At 38.9% G+C, this 23863-nt stretch overlaps 1 protein-coding gene and 1 non-coding gene across 5 annotated transcripts in view; one reads left to right on the forward strand and one right to left on the reverse strand.

Moving 5' to 3' along the window:
* Positions 1-23863, forward strand: part of TBCEL (tubulin folding cofactor E like) — a 76134-nt gene that overhangs the window by 22330 nt on the left and 29941 nt on the right. For all 4 annotated transcript variants that reach the window (XM_047692658.1, XM_047692659.1, XM_047692660.1 and 1 more), the window contains 6 exons: positions 864-1013; positions 2634-2773; positions 10203-10384; positions 11704-11960; positions 14990-15116; positions 16621-16737. In XM_047692658.1, coding sequence (XP_047548614.1) covers positions 881-1013; positions 2634-2773; positions 10203-10384; positions 11704-11960; positions 14990-15116; positions 16621-16737 — 956 coding nt within the window. In that variant the 5' untranslated portion in view covers positions 864-880. The remainder of the gene's footprint in view (positions 1-863; positions 1014-2633; positions 2774-10202; positions 10385-11703; positions 11961-14989; positions 15117-16620; positions 16738-23863) is intronic.
* Positions 14312-14418, reverse strand: LOC125080206 (U6 spliceosomal RNA). The gene has a single exon (XR_007121242.1). It is a non-coding gene; the product is annotated as a U6 spliceosomal RNA (small nuclear RNA).

The following is a 23863-nucleotide window of genomic DNA, read 5'->3' on the forward strand; positions in this document are numbered from 1 at the left end:
TCCAGTAAATTTCCAGAGATACACAACCACTATGGCAGCTCAGTACCATGAAGTCCTTAGGACTTAAGTTCCTGTCAGCTCTTTGTTCCACCGTCCTTGGGGTATGTTCCGTGGGCCCATAGTGCAAAGAGGTATTTGCTTCGTAGGCAACAGAATTGACCTGGAGACAAAGAAGGAGGCAAAGGGTACGTTCTGCTATCTTTTAAGGAGGATTCCCAGAAGCTGCCATAGACTGTTTCTATCTCATCAACTAGAACTTAGTCATATACTCATTCCTAAGTACAATGTGCACAGTGAAAAATTCTTTCACTAAGGTGCCTGGGTGGCTCAGTCTGTTATGTGTCTGACTCTTGATCTCAGCTCAGGTCTTGATCTCAGGGTTGTGAGTTCAGTCCCTGCATTGGGCTCTATGCTGGGTGCGGCGCCTACTTAAAAAAAAAATTCTTTTACTACGGAAGAAGGGGAAATAGATTTTGAGGAATAAATATCAAAGGATTCATACAAACTCTTTAGTCTGATGTTGAGTCTCCACCTTTCTTTTTCCTCTTAACACATAAACCCCAGGTACCAGCGAAAAGTCTTCCTGTTACCCTTGACTGGAAATGATTTTCTCCTCATCTACATCTTGTGGCACTGTTAACCTGTACTGCAATTATCATATGCTGGACTGCATTGCTGTCATTTGTCTGCATATATAGCTCCCCTAAATTGTAAGGTCTTAGCACAGTGTAAATTCCTGAGGGCAGTGACCATGTCTTATATGCCTGCAGTGCCTGGGCTAGTGCCTTATAAATAATTGGTTTGCAGTAAAAATTTCATATATGGCAAATAAATAACTTTGACAATCTCTTGGTTTCTTGTAGAATTTTAGGAAGGGAAGATGGATCAACCTAGTGGAAGGAGTTTTATGCAAGTATTATGTGAAAAATATAGTCCTGAAAATTTCCCTTACCGTCGTGGTCCTGGTATGGGAGTCCATGTCCCAGCCACACCTCAGGGCTCTCCTATGAAAGGTAAGACTGGGAGCTTAGTACTTAGGACTTCAAACCAGAATATTGTCTTGTTTCCAGATGATTTCCTTTATTTCGGAATTAGAATTGCATAGCCTTTCTCCCTTGATATGACTTCAGTTTTTTAAAAAACTCAAAACGATTTCTTTTCCTCCTGATTGGCCATAAGGCATCTTAGTTGCACTTACATGGCATGAACAATATTGAGTGGTAATGTTTCAAATAGGTATTCTGTCAAGGAACTTGGAGGATACAAGACAGTACAAGACTGGCGTGTCCTCAGTGACCTTACAGCCTAGCTGGATTACAAGATATTCACATTTACAAACATATAAGGCAGTTTTTGTTGACCCAAATAATTGGCATAGTGACTGGGGAAGAAATTTAGGAGAGAGTTAATTAGTATGATCAAGAAAAGATTCAATGCTATGAGACTTGAACTAACCCTAATAATAGAACTTGGTTAGAGGGGAGATCAAAACATTCTAGGAGAAGGGTTATGCTGTGAGAGAAATCTACAACATTGAGAAATATGTAAGGTGTGTCTGTAACTTACATCTTAGCCTCGTTTGTATTTCATAGTTTCTGGAAGTAGTTCTTTGTGAGTGTGGGAGATCAGGATGGAACAGTGTTTTAGTTCTTATGTTCCTCAATACAACTGGTCTTATCACTCCATATGAACTGGAGTGGCAGAAAGAGGTAGATTTCTTACTTGGTCATTTTTTTTCAGGATCCATTCCCATTCTGAGAAATTTGATACTGAAAAGTACTGAGTTAAAAAAATTACATAATTTGAGGCCTCCGTGAGTCCTTGTTTTATACCGTATAGGGAAAAAGTGGTTGAATTCTCATGTCTGTCCTTTTTACAAGGACAAGTGTGGTTTTATTGACTCGTGTATTTTTGAACCAGGAAGTAGTTTGGCTACCCCAGTTTCACCAAATTCATTAAATAGTTTAAGATTCTGCATCAGTTTCTCTCACTGTAATTATGTATTTTTTAAAAGTCTGATTTTCATAAGGGACACATTCTGTGTGGATGTGAAATGGAAATGATTGATGGACAAGAAAGAGAACACAGATTTTTAAATGGACCCACTTAAGCAAGGAAGATTTCTTTAATGATACGAATTTGAAGAACAGAAGTGGTTTCATAGTGGACCATCTAATGGTTTGAGATAATTTTCAAGGGCAGCAGTAGGCAGAAATACAGATCAGATGAAAAAAAAAGAGTTATCCAGAATGATACTTTTGAGCTAAATTTTAAAAAGGAAAGAATTGAGGCCAATTAGAAGACAGTGGGAGTCCAGAGGAATCACATGTTCCAGTGTTCAGATGATGAGATGACGGCAAGGATGATAGCTGTATTGTTGGTAGTTGAGACCAACCATCCTGCCAGGGGGAAAGCCTACAAGATGTTTTTGGTGGTACTGGTCCAGTACTTTTAATCTCCTCCTGGGCCATATTTGGCTGTTTCCCCTTAGAATTCAATACCCTTGGACCCCATCACATTCTGGGTTTTTTTCCAGGTCCTCGTGTCATTTCACACTATTTGACTTTGATTCCTGGGGGCTGAATGCATGTAGACAAGAATTAAACTGATTTAAAAAGTGTTGTGTTATTCAGATCGCCTCAACCTCCCAAGTGTGCTGGTGTTGAACAGCTGTGGAATAACATGTGCAGGAGACGAAAAAGAAATTGCTGCCTTCTGTGCTCACGTGTCGGAACTAGATCTTTCTGACAACAAGCTCGAAGACTGGCATGAGGTAAAGTTTTTATATTGCTGCATTTTGGTGATTTCTGCTGAATTTTGGTTCTCACTTGAGATTCTTTTCTGTGTCTGAAGATAAATAACTGACTGCTTCAGCTGTTCTATGGTGATTTTTCAGTGAAGGTTGTTATTGCTAATTTGTTTTTCATTAGTATGAAAAGCACTGGGGAGCTTTCTTCCAGGCATCAAGAGGTTAATAGGACCACAGCGGTTTAGACTGCTAACAGTGCATTGGGTTTTTTACTGTTTCACTAGTTTACACATCCTGTGTTCATTCTGTACCACAACGTCAATATTTAGTGCTCTAAATTGCCACAAAAATTGCTTGAGCTCGAAACTCAGATTACAAAAATATTTGTTTTGGGTACTGAAATTTACTCCAAATATTTTAGAACTTTTCCTTATTTTATTAAATCTGTTAGGTGATTTGAAGTAACTGATGTCTTTTGACCTCAGAGTAAGTCACACCAAGTACACAAATAAAAGTATTACAACTTTCTTTCTTATTATTATATATAACATTGCCTACCTGATGATAACATTATCTTGTGGAAGCTATGCTCAAGAATCAGGGAAAAATAGTTCTTTCTCCTTGATTCATTCTCCTGCCTTAATTTAGGATCTTCTCTCTTGAGAAAGCTTCCTAGTAGATTTTCCTGCCTCTGGTTTTATTCTGCTTCCCATAAGCTATCTTCTATAGTGTGACCAGACTCCTTTTAATCAATGAAATAAGATTATGACACTCTTACTTAAAGTCCTGTAGTTGTTTTTCACTGCCTGGAAACTAAGGCCTGAACTCTCTAAATGTAGCCTTCCACCATATGGCCCTTGGCTACTTTCAGAGTTTATCTTCATTGTTAGCCATATGCTTTTTCCTGCAGCTCATGATAAACTCTTGAGATGAAAAGCTTCCTTGCTTTTATTCATTCTGAATCTACTGCTCTTTTTTCTTGTCTACCCGACCTCTTCCTCTGTATCTTTCAAGACTTGGCCCAAGTCACTATTCCTCTACGAAATGTTCCCTGACTCTTACTCAGGCGGAGACAGACTATCCCAGTACCTATATCATGATGCTGTGATAAAGGCAATCACTTATCACAGTGTAGTCCAATCTCTTGCTTGCTTGACAGTTTTCCTACTAGACTGTGAGCTTATTCAAAGTAGAGATTTTTGTCTTTATTACCATCAGCACCCAGAGTGTCATACTAGGTACTCAAATGTTTGTTGATTGCATTAGTGAATAAATTACTGTATTTTAGGGATTGATCAAGACCACTTGCTCCAACTTTTCCTATGATCTTAAGAAACTCACTTAATCCTTTAGTGCTTAAGTGCTCATCCCTAAGACAGGGCCGCAGATAAAATTAATCACTGAGGTGCTTTGTAGGTATTAAATGCTATACAAATTCCAAGACAGCTTTTTTAAGAAAAATCTGTGTATAACCCAGTTTTCTTCAGCTTTTCTTACATTTATCTCTTTCAAAGTCTAGTTTAATCTGATAATTGTGCTTCTGGTCATATTTCCTATTCTTATTGAGATGTTTACCAAATCCTTTGAGATGCGTGTTGTTTGATTGTTAAATGACTTATTAATATATGCAGATTTCCTGGGCTGTTCCAAGAAATAATCTCTGGTTGTACATATGTTTATTAATTCATTTATCTGAACAACTAGCATAATTTAGTGTTCCACAAATTACAGTCTGTGCCTTCTTGGTCCTTTGGGATGCTCAAGTGACGTGCGTGCTCTGTCTACACTGCGCAGATGCCCCATGCACTGCCTTGTTCATCCTCCTCCCTGATTCTCCCCATAGCCTGCTGCTGAACATCTGGTGAGGGTTTTTAACCTGCACGAGTGACAAGTCAGACCACATTTTCCTCTGAATCTTTTCACCTCCCGTGTTTGCGGGCCAATTCCCTTAAATGTGCTTCTTTGGGCGTGTAAGAGTTCAGAGAGGCTTTGTGCTTTGCGCTCTGACCACGAGCATAAGGTGGGCGTTTGCCCACTGCCCACAGTTTAATAGCGATACAGCTGCGGCCTCAGAAGAGCAAGCTTTGTCAGTGTGGGCAGAACACAAAGTTCACATGAGGGATTTCAGCCTTTTCTCTGCTTGGTGTAGACTAAGGTCTACACTACGTATTTTCCGGGCCACATGGACATGAATGGACAGAGGGTCCTATGTTCCATTGTGATCAATTTGTATCTTCTTACAAGTGCTCTACATTCTATTTCCAGGCAGTTTTCAAATAAGTCTTCACTGCCGCTACCCTTCAGGCTTCCGTCTTCCAATTTATTTTTGTTTTCATCATTCCTTTATTTTTTGTCCTTTGCTTTAACTGTAGTTGATCCCAATCTTCTAAAATATCTATCAGAGCACAGAGAGGTGGGAGAAGTGCTGACAGCAGAAGCATATTGATTTTTAGGATTGATGAAACTCTTTGCCAGACTACCAATGCCTCATCAGTCACAGTTATAAGACATTACATTTTAGCCCCATTGCAGTCTGTATACCTGATTACCAAAAAGATAATTGGTCCCTGGCCATGAAGTAAGTTTAGTTTGGCCTATATTTGAGATAGTAATATGGGACAAAATAACATAGTTTGTTCTTTTAGTGTTTTGAATGGTCACTAATGTTATAAGTACTTCTTTTGTGGTTTAAACTACTCACTGCTGGATGTCTAGAGATAAAGATTAATACATGGGAGAGCTGTAATACTGGAGGGGAAGGCAAAGCTTTGTCTCCATCCTTCTAAAATTGGGCATCCACGTGTGAAAACAGATGCATTTTTTAGCTTTTGACTTGAAGTTTAGCTAAGTACATTTTCGTCTCACCTTTCCCAAGGCATCTCCTTTTTCCTCCCTTCCTTATCGAAACCATTTTATAAAAGAAATTAAACCAAGTAGTTGAGAGCAGGGAGGAATCAGCCCCTCAGGTGAGGCAGAGAATAGCTTGGGTATAAGTTACAGATTGTTATCTTACAATCCTTTCCCCATTTTTCTTAAAACTTTAGTTTCTTCATTTTGGAAGCCAGAGTAGAGGGTCCTCTACTCTGAATTTGAAGAACAGAAGTGGTTGAGATAATTTTAGAGAATTGTAGAGACCTAGAAGGTCATGTAAGTTCACATCCGTGTTTCTGCACACAAACATCACAGGTTTGAACTGCACGGGTTTGTTTGCATGCAGACTTCTCACAGGACAGTGCTATAAATAAAATTCTTCTTCCTTATGGTGTTCTTAATAGTATTTTCTCTAGGCGGGTGGGGATAGGCTAAATGGGTGATGGGAATTAAGGAGGGCACTTGCTATGAGCACTGGGCATTGTATGTAAGTGATGAATCACTGGATTCTACTCCTGAAACCAATATTGCACTATATATTAGCAAACTGGAATTTAAATTAAAACTTGAAACATAAAAAAAAAGAAAAAAGGTTAAGTAAAACAGAGGATCTCTCTTTTTTTTTTTTTTTAAGATGGAGAAAGAGGGTGAGGAGGGACAGAGGGAGAGACAGAGAATCCCAAGCAGGCTCCAGACCTAGCACAGAGCCCAAACACAGAGCTCAGTCCCATGACCCTGAGATCATGACCTGAGCCAACATCAAGGGTCAGACGCTTAACTGACTCAGCCACCCAGGTGCCCCAAAAGAGTCTCTTTTATGTAAAATTCTAAAAAATCTAGAGATGTAAGTATATATGGTGGAATATGCATACATTTTTTTTCTGGGACGAATCACAAGAAAAATTTCAATTCTGTTCGAATTTTAAAACTGTGAACATTTTGTTATTGTTTTGATGTCAGTGAAGATAGTGGGCTGTTGAATTTAGGGTGTTTTTTCGTTTTCTTTATATTTCTTGATATGAAAACAAAATAAAACACATGTTACTAAAACAAAACAAAACAAAAAAAACAAAAGTTTTCTGTAGCTCACTTTACTGTAAGAATACAGTCTATAATACATACAACATACAAAATATGTTTATCAACTGTTTACATTTTCTGTAAGGCTTCCTATCCACAGTAGGCTGTTAGTAGTTGAGTTTTGGAGGAGTCAAAATTTACATGAAGATTTTCACCTTTGTGGGATGTTGGTGCCCCCCTAAACTCTGCATTGTTCAAGGGTCAACTGTATCACTGCAACTAGAAGTCTTTTCTTTTTGATTTTTAGAATTTAAAAAAGGTAAGTTGGTGTACTGCCCTAGAAACTTACTGAATGTTTGCCAGCCTTTGCTGTTAGGACATTTTTATAAGTAAATTTACCTGTGAAATTAATATACTTTCTAAAATCTTATCATTAATGTAAGGTTACCCCCAAATCCTTTTTAACTTTAGCCTTTTAAATAATGTATTTATGAATTTCTAACATACATTATTTTTTTCCTGTTTGAATTATTGGACTATAGTCCAATTATAATTTTTTAGAATATTCCAAAGCTAATGGATGCCTTATTATCATGGGACAGCAGTGTAGATGCAGAATATGAAGAAGATTATATCTCATAATTTCTGGCAGAATTCCTTCAAAAACCTTTAAATTATCCATTTGGAGGTATAATTTCTTTTTATTATAAAAATAAAATATGAGGAATGATGGTTAGTAAGAGGTTTATGTTTTATTTTTATTTAACGGGGGTTATATGATAATTGTTATTCTTTTTTTTTTTTTTAAGATTTTATTTATTTATTTGACAGACAGAGATCACATGTAGGCAGAGAGGCAGGCAGAGAGAGAGAGAGAGAGGAGGAAGCAGGCTCTCCACTGAGCAGAGAGCCCGATGCGGGGCTCGATCCCAGGACCCTGAGATCATGACCTGAGCCGAGGGCAGAGGCTTTTAACCGACTGAGCCACCCAGGTGCCCCTCTTTTTTTTTTTTTTTTTTTAAGATTTTATTTATTTGACAGACAGAGGTCACAAGGAGGCAGAGAGGCAGGCAGAGAGAGAGGGGGAAGCAGGCTCCCCGCTGAGCAGAGAGCCCGATGTGGGTCTTGATCCCAGGACCCTGGGATCATGACCCGAGCCGAAGGCAGAGGCTTTAACCCACTGAGCCACCCAGGTGCCCCGATAATTGTTATTCTTGTGTATTTGGAGTGCAATTCCTCTTCATCTTCTTTTGCCCTTGAAGCCAGGCGGGCCATCATCCCCTTTATAGGAGCCCTCTCAAGCATATTCAGGCGATAGAGCGCAGGACCCATCCCGTGTGTGGACTCTTTCGCTGTGTCGTAGCCACAGACTAAATTCCAAACACGGGCCGTACGTCACACAAATGCTTAGCACCATTTGATCACAGAAGGGATCATGCAAGAAAACGTGCACAGACTGGCATAAATTACTTACATTTAAACTGAAGCCTACTGTGTTTTTCTCTAAAAAATAGCTCATTTCTTCATTTGCAAAATGAAGTTAAAAATGGTCTCACTTCACAAGGTTAGCGTGTGGCAGAGCTGACCTAGTGTGAGGACTGTGCCCTCTGACCGACTTCTCTGAATCTTCTTGGAATTAGTCCACTTCGCGGTGATGGTAGAGCTCCTGGCCTGTGTAGTTGACACAAAGCTGAGGTGAAGTGCACGTCACTTTTTCATTCTACCTGTAGTTTTCAATGCTGGCTGTCTTTTTGGCATAACCTATGGAGCTCGGACAAGAAACAGTCTAGGTCCCAACCAGGAAGCTTAGCTCACCTTTGAAACTCCTGATTTAGTAGTTTATGGTAGAGCCTGGGAATTTGTGCATTTTTCACATTGTACCAGTGATTTGATTTGACTTGATTTTTTTTACAGATTATATTTACTTGAGAAAGAGAGCACAAGTGGGGGTGGGAGGAGAAGCAGAGGGAGAAGCAGGCTCTCTGCTGAGCAGGGAGCCGGATGCAGAGCTTGATCCCAGATCCCCAAGATCCTGACCTGAGACGAAGGCAGCCACTCAACCCGCTGAGCCACCCAGCCGCCCCATACCAATGATTTTAAATAGGACATATTTAAATAAAAATAAATACAATATAACATATCGCTGGGGTTGTCATGTTGGTTCATACAATACTTATGTCAGTAATAATTACATTTACTGAATGATTTTGTGCCATTAATTTACTCAGCAAACATTAAGCACCCCTATGCAGTAGTGAACTAGGTAAGTACTCTCCCTGCTTTCATGGAGTTTACATCCTGTGGGGGAATAGGTAAGAAAGTAAGTTTCTAGAAGGTATGCCATTCATCATGTTAAGTGCTTTACACATGTATCTCATTTAATCTGATCCATAGTCCTGAGAAACAGGTGGATCCTGTTTTCTCTGTGTTACAGATGAGGACACTGAGACCTGGAAAGGGGGAATAACCCCTCAGACCACACAGCTGGGAAGTGTTGGAACCTGGTTTGAACCCAGGTTTTTGACTGTGAAACAAATCCTAGCTATTCTGTTGTACTCCTTTACTCCTTTTCTCATAAAGTTGAGTTACCACATTGATGCTTTACCCATTTATTGGGCTTCTCATATTTACTTCATACTTGTTTAAGCTAGTTCTTAATTTTTTCTTTCTGGAGTATATTTATAATTTACTAGTGGTGGTATGCTGGAAGAATAATGGCTCAGGTTTCTAAATCCTAGATTTGGCTTTTGTGACCCTGAGACCTTAGTCAAATTATTTAACATTTCCAAGCCTCAGTTTCTTCATTTTTTAATGGGAAAATAGTTATCTTGCAAGTTGCTTTGAGAATTAAATGAAATAAGCTATATCAAAGAGACTGGAAATATGCAGAGCAAATAGGTCAGTAACGCTAATTTCGTTTTTTAGAAAAAAAATCTTCTTGCCTACCAAGTTACTAGGTAAATTGTTAAATTGATGATCATGTGTTCTCTTTTCTTACGTAGTCGTGGACACTTTTTGGTTTTTGACTATATATATTTTGGACTTTGGTCATCTTTGAACCAAGTTGAAACTGTTCCCAAGTGATCATAGCTATGTAGTCAGTTTTGAACACTTGAGCCTTTACCATGTGTTCTTCAATAAACCTTTAATTAGCCTTAAAGTACTGAGGACAAAAGGGAGGAGAAATTCAGAGAGAATTACATGACCCAGTCTCAGCTCTTTAGAAACTTGCAGCCTAAAATGTCCTCTAAACTCTCTTTTCTCCATTTATCAAAGAGAACGTCATATAGAACAGAATCAAAAACCTTGCCCAAGGCCACATGGAAGGGCTCTCTTTTGTACCATTAGTTTTCAATTATGTCACTATTTCATGGAAAGATTAAATTATTTGCTGAGATTTGTTGAAATTACTTTGCCCCTCTGTAGGTACCATCACTGATACAGGACTCCCTGATATGAAGGGCCTCTTTCCTGGACACCCACTCACTTAAGCTTTGTGAGCGCGATTGCTATTTAAAAACTCTGATTACTGCCTGATATGCATTTCTTTTTTTCTCTCTAGGTCAGTAAAATTGTGTCAAATGTTCCCCAGTTGGAGTTTCTAAACCTGAGTTCCAACCCTCTGAATTTGTCGGTTTTAGAAAGAACATGTGCTGGGTCCTTCTCTGGGGTTCGCAAACTTGTCCTCAACAACAGCAAAGCTTCTTGGGAGACAGTCCACACGATACTGCAGGAGTTACCAGAGTAAGCCCGGAGGGCATGATGGAGAGGGGGCGATGTCGCCATCTTTGTTAGTACATAGAATTACTGCAGATCTCCTGTCTCAGAAACACTAGAACAGCAGGGTGGTTGGAGAATGAGGTCAGAAGAATGAAGTAATTAGAACGAGGGTGTGAGGGTCACTTAGTAGCATTCGTTGCAATACTTGTTCAGTGTTGAGTAGCACCAAGACATAGGATCTGTCATCCTTTGGCTAGAAGATATCCCTGAGAAGCACTTATCATTTCTACATCAACCCACCCTTTCTCCATTTTAAATCTTCTGATTACCTGGTTTCAGAATTTTGCCTCAGCGCTTTTCTTAGGGAGGGAAAAAAAATCATAGTATCTATAAAATATATTAACACTCAGATGATTAAGTGTCTCGCTGGCCTGATGGGAAAACAGAACTCTTTTCAGTAATTTAAACAAGAAATTATGTTTTTATTTGTCAGTGTAGAAGTACTTTTCTTAGATTTGTTTGTATCTAGCTTTCAGTATGCACGTAAGTGTTCAAAGAAAGTAGTTTAAAGAAACATATGAAACCATAGTTTATTTGTCTAACTATGGAAGTGATCAAGGCCTTTTGAACCTTGTCTCTCCCCATTTGTTCCACCCCAGTTTCTCACTATCCCTCTAGTAAGATTGGTTTCCTCACCACATGCAGCATCTAGCATGGCGTAGAATGAGCTTTTAAATCCCAGTTCCACTTTCTGACCATATGACCTTCGATAAGGTCATTAACCTCACTAAACTCTGTTTTCCTTGTCTTTAAAATGGACGTAATTGTATCTAACTTGCAGAAATAGCAGTACAGTCTAGGAAGCACTCGGAGCAAGGCCTGCCTCAGGATAGGAATTCAGTAAATGAGAGTTATTATTTTATTTCTAAACATTCTGTTCATGCTGTTTGTGGGATTTACCTCTCTGTCCTTGCAACTTACGCAAGTCTACCCTTCCTTTCAGGCCATGCGTTCTTTCCTGATTATTCTAACTGCAATTTCAATTCCACTCCTATAGGAACTGCTTTTGTACTTGAAGTTAGTACTGCTTTACTCAGCACTTAGTTATTTAAGCACAAAATTAATTTAGTCCTGGGCTATATCATTCTCTGCTGTTTTATGTGTTTTAGGTTTTGTCTTCCCAGCTATATTTAAGCTTTAGGAAGAGATCTTTATATTTTCTCCATAATCCCTACCGGAGTCCCCCACACTGTAGGCACTTACTTACCGAACGAATGAAAGTAGCTGCAAAGTAGAAACTTAACTGCTTTAAACAATGAAATATTTCCTTTTTTTCTCTGCAGTTTGGAGGAGCTCTTCCTGTGCCTTAATGACTATGAAACAGTGTCTTGTCCTTCTATTCGCTGTCATTCTCTTAAGCTACTACATATAACAGACAATAACCTCCAAGACTGGACTGAAATTCGAAAGCTAGGAGTTATGTTTCCTTCACTGGATACTCTTGTCCTGGCTAACAATCATTTGAATGCTATTGAGGAACCTGATGATTCGCTGGCCAGGTTGTTCCCCAATCTGCGGTCCATCAGCCTCCACAAGTCAGGTGAGCTATAGGCTTGTTCTTGTTCCACATGCAAATCGATCTGAGCTTATGCATGATGTAAATGAAAGCCCATTTCTTTCAGTCGTGGTTCTGCCTTCTCATAGGATACATTTCCAAGAGTGGCGTGCGGATGCCTATTGATTAGCTAAATTCAAGGCATTCGTTTTCATAAATGCTCTGATACATATCAAGTGGCCGAGCCTCCTATTAGCTGTTTATAGTTTTTCTATTAAAAATAGCTTATATATTTATATTTATATATATGTAGTTTATCTATTAAAGAGGTCCTGCTGTGAAAAGAGTGAGATGAAATTGATGAATTGGACAGTAAAAGGCAGAGTAAAAGGAGTACGAAGAATTACAAACTAGACTATTTTGTCTACTTAGGTTAAAGAATTTCAACTTACAATACCTTGTAAATGCTCACCTTTCTTTTCTAGTATTTATATATGATCGATTGCCAGTTTGCTGCCATCCAGTTCTGTGTCTCCCAGGAATGCACATTTTTAGCCTATTTTTTTTTTAATTAATAAACTTCACTTTTTGAGAAGTTTTAAATTCACAGCAGAACTGATCAGGAAGTACAGCGTTCCCACATCCTCCCTGCTCTCACACACGCACAGCCGTCTCACGGTCAGAGTGCCAGCACCAAAGTGATGCATCTCTTATAATTGAGCCTACGTTGTCCCATCACCCAAAGTCCACGGTTTACATGGGGGTTCACTCCTGTTGTGGTCCATTCTGTGGGATTGGACAAACGTTTAATGACAATGTCTCCCCTTTCTAGTATCGTTCATAGTAGTTTCACTGCCCTAACAACCTTCTGTGTTCTGCCTGTTCGTCTCCCCGTACCCCGCAGTCCCTGGTAACCAGTGGTCTTTCTCCTGCCTCCATAGTTTTGCCTTTTCCAAAATGTCGTATAGCTGGAATCATACAGCATATAGCCTCTTCAGACTAGCTTCTTTCCCTTAAGAATATGCATGTAAGTTTCCTCCGTGTCTTTTCATGGCTTGATAGCTCATTTCTTTAGTGATGAATGAGTGATGTCCCATTGTCTGGATGCACCCCAGTTTATTTATCCGCTCACAAACCGAAGGACATCTTGGTTGCTTCAGAGTTTTGGCATTTATTAATGAAGCTGCTGTAAACCTCAGTGTGCAGGGTTTTGTGTGGACATAAGTTTTCAGTTCACTTGGGTAAATGCCAAGGAGTACGATTGCTAGATGATATGGTAAGAATATGTTTAGTTTTACAAGATACTGCCAACTGTCTTCCAAAGTGGCTGCACCGTTTTGCATTCCCACCAGCAATGAATGAGAGTCTCTGTTGTTTCACGCCTTCAGCAGTATGTGGTGCTGTGAGTGTTCTGGATTTGGGCCATTCTGATAGGTGTGTAGTGGAACCTTGTTTTAATTTGCAGTTCTCTAATGACGTATGACATTGAGCGTCTTTCCACATGCTTACTTCCCATCTGTATGTCTTCTTTGGTGAGGAGTCGGTTCAGGTCTTTTGCTCATTTTTTTTTAATTTGGGTTGTTCATTTTATTATTGTTGAGTTTAAGAGTTCTTTGCATATTTTGGATAATGATCCTTTATCAGGTATGTCTTTAGCAAATGTATTCTCCCAGTCTGTGGCTTTTCTTCTCATTCTCTTGACATTGCCTTTCGGCCCATTTCTTAAAATAACTTCATAACTAAAAATAACTGTAATCTACAGTTGAAAAAAACATATACAGTTTAATTGCCATAGAAGTTATAAGGTTAGGAATTAAGTTTTAAAAACTAGCATTTTGTATAAAGAAGCTGCTGACTGTGCAACTTGACACCCGTTACGTTAACTCTGTCCTCCTAGATGGAAATACGGTTCTGAAGGGAAGAGAGCGGTGGTGGCTGAGGATAGTTATGCACTGGAGCCCTCTTGTATTGCTCCTCTGCTTTTGCCCTTGCTGCAGGTGGCTAGAAATAGGAAGGGACTGCATTCTCTGAAATAGATTTAACATGTTATAAAATCGACCAGCTTCATTACTACGGGCATATTTTTCCTAGCAGTGCCAAGTATTGACTTGGATGATATATTTGCTCACAGCCATAGGGGGGAAAAAATTATTTATTTATTTATTTTTTGCATGAAACAGTTTTAATTTGTTGCATGTTCTTCTTGCCCAGTGGTTCAGGTTCTCTATTTTTTTTTTGTTTGTTTTTGAGGTTTTTTTTTTTTTTTTTACTGTTCTTTGTGGTTTTTTTTTTTTAAATTTTTTCAGTATAGCTAAAGCTTTTGAAACACATCAAGTGCCCCGCAATAGAAGAATGATACAATAAAGAAAGGTGCATAATGGCATGGAATATTATAAAAAAATATGGAACGCTTCACGAATTTGCGTGTCATCCTTGCGCAGGGGCCATGCTTATCTTCTCTGTATCATTCCAATTTTGGTATATGTGCTGCTGAAGCAAGCACCAGGTTCTCTGTTTTTTATTTGTTTTACTTTTAAAATCTGTTTTCCCTGTCCCCAAAATGAGGACAGTATGTAAGAAAGATAATATTTAGTTTCCGATTCTACTTACCTTGCCCCATTTGAGAATTTGTTAGGTAAAGATTTGAGTCTGACAGTATCAACTCTGATCAGTAGTTCTGTTCTGTGAGTCTATGTTTGACGACAGAGTTGACCACATCACCTTTTTTATATAAGCACGGTATACATCTTACCTATTGAAACCACCAGATACCCTCTTTATAAGTCATTTGGGTGGAGAATCAGTATATTAGTGGGGTGTTGAGGTGTTGGAGAATAAAGTTCCCTCCTTGACCACTGGCTTCACAGGGAGAGGAGAGGCTATAGGGAAGTTTTTGTGGTATTCAATTGTATTCTGTTCTTTCCTTGGATGAAGAAAATTTTCAGGATGTCCAACTACAACGTTTTTAAGGATTTTAACATTTCAGAAATCAATTGAAGTAATCTTTTTCTATGTTAATCTTCTTATTTGTGTGCTTTTCTGGATTTACTTAAATAATATATTTCTCAAATTAGGTTTGCAGTCCTGGGAAGACATTGACAAACTAAATTCATTCCCCAAACTTGAAGAAGTGAGATTGTTAGGAATTCCTCTTCTGCAGCCATATACCACCGAGGAGCGGAGGAAATTGGTAATAGCCAGGTCTGTTGTCCTGATTACTCTCCTTTCTTCTCTCGGGCCTTATTTCATTAGAGGGATAATGCACTAATGGAGGGGAGTGCGCTGTAAGTTTATCTGTCTCTTGAATAGACAGTGCTCGAAGGAGCTGCTTCTGTAGCTTGAAGTCCAGAAGAAAAGGAACACAATATGGTGAGAAAGATGTGAAAGGTAATTGGCCTGCCGAGACCACTGAAACATTCCCTCACAGATCTATTCTGCTTTTATACCTTTTAATACTTATAATATTCGAAGTCCTGCTTTTCGATCATGAAGAAAAATTAGGTATAATAGGGAAAGAGTTCTGGTTCAGTTGTCTTTACTTTCTGTACTCACGTAGTGGTCACTTAAAGTGTAAATACCTAAAAATTGGGCTGTTTTATTAATGTGAAACTTAAGAGAGCAGCATCTGTGTTTTCTTCTTGACTATAGATTGGCTCAAACATGACTACCACACCGTTATGTTCTTCCTCTGACTCCCCTGCTTTTCGTGTCTCTGACTCTGTCTCCCCAAGACCACTGAAATGAGTTTTGATTTCTGTATGAGCCTTTAGCAACAATAAGATTCTGGCTGAGATGTAAAGAAAAACAAACTTTCATTTGTTTTCTTTGTGTACTATGTGTAGTAGTTTTGAAAGGGGCTTTATGGTTCCCTAAGGAAGAGTGGGTCTTCAAACAGGTTGTTGATCTTCCTGCCCAGCTAACTAACACCTAGCAGATCCGTACTGCTTTCCAGTTGTGGATATATGCAGTAATATCTCACTGAAGAAATACATTTAGGCATACTTTTCTTCTAAAAAGAATAAGGCTGTAGTAGACCTTATGCTTTATTTCCTTTACATAATTCTTTTGTAAAGGTAATAAATTAATTCCTAAACAATAGAGCCCATTTGTCCTGACTACTCCACTTGTAGACTTGCGCTGTCCACTGTGGTGCCATTAGCCCTGTGTGACTTCTGAGCGCTTGAATTATGGTTAGTCTGAACTGAAGGCTGCTTTAAGTGTAAAATATACACTGAACTTCGAATACTTTATATGAAAAAAGAATGTAAAGTATCCTATTAGTTATTTTTTAGTATTGATTACATGTTGAAATGATTAAGTCCTCAATCTATATTAAATAAAATATATTAGTAAAACTAATTTCACCTGTTTTATTTTTATTTTTTAAAATATGGCTCTTAAAGAACTTAAAATTATATCTGTGGCTTGCATTATATTTAAGTTGGACAGTGCTGGCTAGAATCTCATTTTGAAAGGCAAGGTATAATTATAAAAGGTCAGTGTCCCATCTAAAAATGAAACTTTGGATATTTTTGGTACTTTTATTCTATACCACTTTAGTTCATGTAAGTAGTTGTACACAAGCAGAGTTACATCAAATGTGTCCTCTCGAGAGAGTAAGATGGGGCCTCAAACCAATGATTTTCTTTCTAAAGCTAAATATTCTCGCTGTCTTAAAATGCCTTTATTTTGATTTTACTTACAGATTGCCATCAGTTTCCAAACTTAATGGCAGTGTTGTTACTGAGGGTGAGCGAGAAGATTCTGAGAGATTTTTTATCCGTTACTATGTGGATGTCCCAGAGGAAGAAGTGCCATTCAGGTAAAAACCCCTCATCAGTTTAACAACATTTGAGCAAGTATTGAGGCAATTTAAGAACTCTTGTTTTAGAGCAAATCTAATAATCTGTTACTGGACCCTCTTAGAGGACTTTGGTGATAGGTTTAAAAAAAAAAAAAGGGAAGAAACACAAAGCAAACCCATTTTATCTCATTTTCCACAGTGTATTTCTTCTAGCCTTGCACTTGTATTAAGAATGGTTGGGTAAGTATTTGACTACTTCCACTCATACTCCATATCATTGATTCCTGTTCGACCCTCTTCTCCAGGGACACATCTTTACCTACCCTAAAGCTGGTCTCTTCCTTCACATTGATCTGCTTTCAGGATATACTAAGTTCTGCAGTTTGGAAGATTTGGCAAATAGGCATTAGGTTTAGAGAATATGAGGAAAGGACTAGAAAACAGACTCTTGAGGAAATACTAAAGGAATTAGGATGGTTGAGTATGAAAAGAAATGCTGAAGGCTCAATTTGTAATTACCTTTAAGTATATGAAGAGTTAATATACATGGTTTGAGGAGGAACTGCCTTTTTTTAATAGTCATTTATTTTTTTTTTATTTGAGTATAGCTGGCACACAATGTCACATTAGTTTCATGTTACAACATAGTGATTCAACAAGTTTCTATGTTGTGCTGTGTTTACCACAAGTATAGTTACCGTCTGTCAACACACAACACTACTAGAGGACCATTCATTATGTTCCCTGTGCTGTACCTTTAATTCATGCCATCACTGGAAGCCTGTGTCTCCCGCTCCCCTTCACCCAAGCCCCCTTCTCCCTGGCACCTGCCGGGCCTCGTATTGGTAGGTCTGATTCTGCTTTTTACTTGTTTGTTTTGGTTTTTAAATTCCATGTATAAGTGAAATTGTATGGCATTTGTCTTTCTCTATCTTATTTATCTCACTTAGTATAATATCCTCTGGATCTATCCATGTTGGTGCAAATGGCAAGGTCTCATCCTTTTTTATGGCTGAGTAATATTCCACTGTGTGTACAGGTGTGTGTGTGTGTGTGTGTGTCTGTGTGTGTCTGTGTGTGCCACATCTCTATCCATTCATCTGTTGGTGGACACTTGAGTTGCTTCCATATCTTGTCTGTTGTAAATAATGCTGCATAAACATAGGGGCACATATTATTTTTTCAAATGAATGTTTGTGTATTCTTTGGGTAAATACCCAAAAGTGGAATAGCTGGATTATATGGTAGTTCTGTTCTTCATTTTTTGAGGAATCTCCACACTATTTTCCACAGTGACTGCACCAATTTGCATTCCCACGAACAGTGCATGATGGTTGGGAAGGAGCTACATTTAATATTCCAGAAATGTGAAAGGAAAGGTAGCCGGTATGGTAGAGGTAAATACACAAGAAATAAGATACACCCAAAGACTGGTTTCTAGGTTTTAGTAACTAGAACCACTTACCAAAAATGTTGTATGCTTTCCTTAAGAACTTTAACAAATAGTATGAAATCGCATTAGACAAATAGGATGCAAATTAGGAGGGTATGTGATTCAAATCAGTTGGTCCTTCTGGTTACAAATTTCTCCAATTCTAATTCATTCTTACTAAACATATCTAATTTTCCCCCAGACTTTTCCATTATTTATCGGCTTTGAGGGGGTTAACCCTCTGTAAGGTTGAACCAGTACTATATAAAAAGATTTTGTGGTTTTGTTAGTAGTATTTTAAAGCTCAAACATTTAAAAAATATTAGACAAATTAAGTAAGAATTTTAAAGATTGCTTTTTAAAGTTAGCTAAGAACAACGAAGTAGGGAGAAATAAATATTACTGTGCCTTTTAATACAACCTAGAAATATTAGGTTAAGCAGCATGAATTTTTCTGTTTTGTTTTATTTATGGTAAAAAAAATAGTCTAATATCTATAGTTTCATTTGATTTCATCTAACCTATTAGTGGGAGAAGTAACTATCTGGGCTTTGAGCATAAGTCCATCATTATAGTTTATTTAATTCCATCTGCTACAGGGAGTAATATATATACACACACACACATATATACACACAACACACATATTATATGTGTGTGTTGTGTGTATATATGTGTGTGTGTGTATATATGTGTGTGTGCATATATGTGTGTGTGTATATATATGTATATATATAGACAGTATGTTGTTTTCTGTCCTGATGGCCTAATTATCCTAAAATGCATATAGGTCTTTGCATTAGTATTCTTAAATGCTGGTCACAGAAATCATCTTCAAGCACAGGAGGAATGTATTAGGCGAATACTGAGAAATACAAGAACCGTTAGGCAAGCTGGAACCAGATGTAGACAGGAACTGGCGGCAGCAAAGACAGCCACGTTTTCACCTTGTAGTGTGTCTCTGCTGGCACCGTCCTCCCTAGACACCACAATGCCAGACTTTCACCAGTGGACCCTTGGGGCTGTGCCACAGGCTGTGCTGAAAATAATCTCTCACTGACCTTTGCCTTATTCCCCAAGGATCAGAAATCTGTGTCTAACCAATTGATTGGCTGTGTTTAGGGTATGTGCTCACATTTGTCTTCAGAGAGATAGGGAGAGGGATTATCTGTCACTTTGGCTTCTGCAGTGAGAGGTAGAATCTTCCCCCTGATCTTGGGACATTTTCCCAAATAGGAACAATTCATCAAGAAAGCATCTCTTATAGTCTGCCATTTTAACTATCCAGCATCTATGCATATACTTTTTCCCCATAGTTGCATATATAAAACAATTATTCGCACCTGTCCTAATGTAGTCCTTTTACAAATGAAAACACACTTCTTTCTCCATGAAATGAGATAACCTATTTATTCTGATCCTAAGGACTCTGACCAATTAGCTACTGTAAAAGATTCGAGCTATTTCAATTGCTACTCTAGCCTTGCTGCCTGTTTATGTAATTATGCCTACTTGACCACTCACTAGTGGTTAAATGTCACTGCTTAGTCTCTTCCAGTCTTCCTGAAATTGAAATGAGCAAACTGATTTCAGTACCTTCCTGGCCTATAAAATATTTTCCAAAAACATGAGTGTTCTACTTACTAATGTATTTTTCAAGACCTTGGAAAAGGAAGTGTCTTCTGGGTCCTTTTAGGGTTTGTGGATGGAGAATGGGTGAGAGGTCATGGGTGACAATAAGTTCCATGATTCATGTGTCCTGAAGTGTTTTATTTCCTCCTTCAACATCATCCCCCAAATTCATGGCATCTCAGCTTCCTTTAGCATAGACCACCATGAATCCAATTTCTAATCCTCCAACTATATGAAAATGTAGAACCACACTCAGGCACTGAAGCTAGCATTTTGAACTCAGAATCTCTGGTAAGGTAACTGTGTTAACAACCTCAGCGAGATCTGAAATTGCTTCTTCCTCAGTCAGCATGCTCAGAATCTATTCCTCTACTAATTTCCTGTATTTTTGTCCATATAACCAAATTCTTGTAATTCTTTTGATACATTTGTAGTCAGCCCCACAGAGCATAGCATGCTGTGATCTGATGGCAGGAGAGCAGAATGTGTATGTGGAAGAATGAGGCAGGTGGGAATTCATTTACTCGTGCAAGGTAGTTCCTTTAGGCAGACGGATTTTACTGCCTTCTCAAGCAGGAGAGGAACAGTCTCATTCAAACTGCTCACAAGGGGGCTTACCTGAGGAATGGGGATTCAGGATGTTCCCATCCTTCAGCATCTTCCTGTGTATAAACCTCCACTCCAATTCATTCTTCCGCCACCCCACTCTCTCTCCAGCCAGTGCTTGAACTTTCATATAATAGTCCCAATATGGATACAAATTTAACTGACCTGTAATTCACCAATCTGGAGCATCAAACTGTGCATTGTTTTTATAGCTACCTTGGCTTTCTTGTTGTAAGAAAGAAAAGAGCCTTTTCTTTTCTTTCTTTTTTTTAAAAAGATTTTATTTATTTATTTGACAGAGATCACAAGTAGGCAGAGAGGCAGGCGGGGGTGCGGGGGGAAGCAGGCTCCCCGCTGAGCAGACAGCCTGATGCAGGGCTCATCCCAGGAATCTGAGATCATGACCCAAGCCAAAGACAAAGGCTTAAACCGCTGAGCCACCCAGGGACCCCAGAAAAGAGCCTTTTCTTTAAGGTACCTGGGTTTTAGTCTGTGCTTTGAGCTTAGTTCCTTGGTATTCAACCTTAATATTCTCTTGCTGTAGGCTCTCTTGCGCCTTGAGAATAGCGGACACTCTACCTCACAGTCTTGCCTTCTTCTTCCCTTCTTCCTTCCCTTCATGCAGCACTCTCTCAATCACCCTGAGCTTTCCATGAGACCCCAAGTGGGCATTAGTTACTTCACTGCTCCATGTCAAGGCCTTTGCAGAATCCCTTCCAGGAACACTAATATGACACTCACCGGGCCCTCTTAGTCCAGAAACCAATTTCAGATTGCCCATAATTACCTGAGGGGCTCTTGCTGGTGATCTCCCTGCTGCTGATTTCTTAGTGCACACAACGAAAACCAACTCTGGCCAACTTAAGTAAGGTAGGAAGTAAGTGAAATGAATTGAGTAATGGGAGTGAGTAAAATGAAAAGTGAGTAATAATGAATACTGTGTGGCTCACAGAATTGACAAGAAGATTAGAGAATTAGGCTTGGGCAGGACTGATGGAAAGCTAGGCACAGCCAAGATTTCTGTATCTTACTCTATAGACAAGATGCTTCTAAACCGTTGACCAGCCAGTCATCTCACGCTGCTAGACTTCGGTACCCCCCGCCAAACCCCGCCAATCCCGACATTTGCAGCCATGCGTTCAAATTCCTGATTCTTCTGTATCTGCTCTGCATAAGCTCTGTTACAGCTCATGTCTTTGTATTTCCAGTTATGGTTAGGTGCTTTTGTTACCTTTCTGTGTTCTGGCTTTCAGGGAAAGAAGAATGTTTACTTCTCGATAGTTTCTCTAGTGGAAAGTAGTTCCTACTTCTTGTCCACCTTGGGTTTCTCTCAATTCAGAAGGGCATTCAGATGCTGGACAGCCGAAATTGACTTATAGCCGTTGTAATACCTGTTCCCTGGTAGTTTTTTGTCTGTTTGGGTTTTTGTTTTAAATTTCTTTTTAAGGTTTTATTTATTTATTTATTGAGAGAGAGAGAGTGCGCACATATGCAAATGAGGAGGGGGCAGAGGACTAGGTAGAGAGTGAATCTCAAGCAGAACCCCCCCCCCCAACCGAGCCCTGAGTACAGAGCCTGTTGAAAGGGATGGGGAGCTCAGTCTCACCACCCTGAGATCATGACCTGCGACACAATCAAGACTTGGACGTTTAACCAGCTGAGTCACCAAGGCACCCCCTGCCTTTTTTTTCCTAGTAGGTTCTCCAATAGAATGATCAGTGTACTCAGCAAATATTTTTTGAGCCAGTGTGATTTGCCAAGAACTGTTTTAGGCACTTAATAAAGAATTATAGGGGCACCTGGGTGGCTCAGTGGGTTGAGGCCTCTGCCTTCAGCTCAGGTCATGATCCCAGGGTCCTGGGACCGTGTCCTCTCTGCTCAGCAGGGAGCCTGCTTGCTCCTCCCTCTCTGCCTTGCTTCTCTGCCTACTTGTGATCTCCATCTGTCGAATAAATAAATAAAAATCTTTTTAAAAAAATTATGATAGCATTCATGCTGATATCAAGATAGAATGGTGAATAAACATAGAGGAATTTGTATTAAAATGCATTTATTATGAATTAATACTGATATATAAACAGGGTATTTACTATTCCTATTATCTTTTTAATTGTCTTCCAAATTATATGCATAATCTCTCCCTAAAATACCAGTGAACAGTGACTAGCCCAGTGCGTAGTTAGTAAAAGGTGAGAATTTGACTCTGGATAATTCGGTGTTTCATACAGAACCACGTTTGAGCTTTAGTTTCCTAGCAGGATGCAGGTATCCATTTGTTTTGGAGGAAGCATTCCTTTTCGTTTGACCATGGAATTTTTTATATCAGTACTTAACTTGATTTTCCTATAAAATCCAACTTCTACAACACCCATTTCCTGTTGTTAGGCTCCCTGAGCTTTTCCTTCTTCCATGTTCCTGTCTTGTGTCATTAAACATGTAATACCTTTTCTCAACTTAGACATAAGAAAAGTTAACCAATATGTCTTTTGAGGGCATGAATAAAAAGCCATTATCATCAGTTGAATGCCCTTTATGGTAGCAAAGTTATTTTGTGAGTCAGTTGGATTACTCACACACATCTGTTTCCATGTGATTAGTCGTTTTAGCAACAGAAGACTCTGAAGATCTAGAAATTTACATATTCTCTTTTTCTACCTCAGAATAAAATACAGACTCCAGTTACCTGAACCATTTCCATCTTTTATGATGGACAGAATAAAATGTTTAGAGGGCAAAAGGGAGATGTAGTTAATTAAGAGTTTTATAATTTCTTACAGGTACTCAGTTATCCTTATTGTTTTCTACTGGTGGGCGGAGCTGAAAATCTAGCCTCTCTACTGTAGATGTTTATGGTAATAATAGACTAACATGAAAAACTGAGCAATCGCTCATATGTTTCATTTTTATTTACCTTGTGAAATAACAGAAGGTGAAAAATCTCTGTTCTCGATTCTTGGCCTTTAAACATCATAGTGTTTGCTTTTCCAGTCAATGGACTCTTTCTTTTAAAGCTTCATCTGTGCCTTCTCTTTTCTTTTTCTTTTTTTTTTTTTAAGATTTTATTTATTTATTTGACAGAGAGAGAGATCACAAATAGGCAGAGAGGCAGGCAGAGAGAGAGAGGGAGAAGCAGGCTCCCTGCTGAGCAGAGAGCCCGATGTGGGACTCGATCCCAGGACCCTGAGATCATGACCTGAGCTGAAAGCAGAGGCTTTAACCCACTGAGCCACCCCGACACCCTGTGCCTTGTCTTTTCATGGCTTGTGTAGGAGTGGTGTGCTCTTTAAAAATAAGTTCAGTGTGTGCTGCAGGGGTTTGGAAAGATGTCCTCACTGGGCTGGTCATATTTCAATTATTGGACCCTTATATTTTACCAGAGGAATTTCTAGGAAATAACTCTGGATTCTAGCTGGGTTTCAAAGGACAGTTTAATTTGTTTACTGAATACTTACTATGAACCAGAGGCCTGGGCCA

Source organism: Lutra lutra, chromosome 10, assembly GCF_902655055.1.
Source record: "Lutra lutra chromosome 10, mLutLut1.2, whole genome shotgun sequence".
Taxonomy (NCBI): domain Eukaryota; kingdom Metazoa; phylum Chordata; class Mammalia; order Carnivora; family Mustelidae; genus Lutra; species Lutra lutra.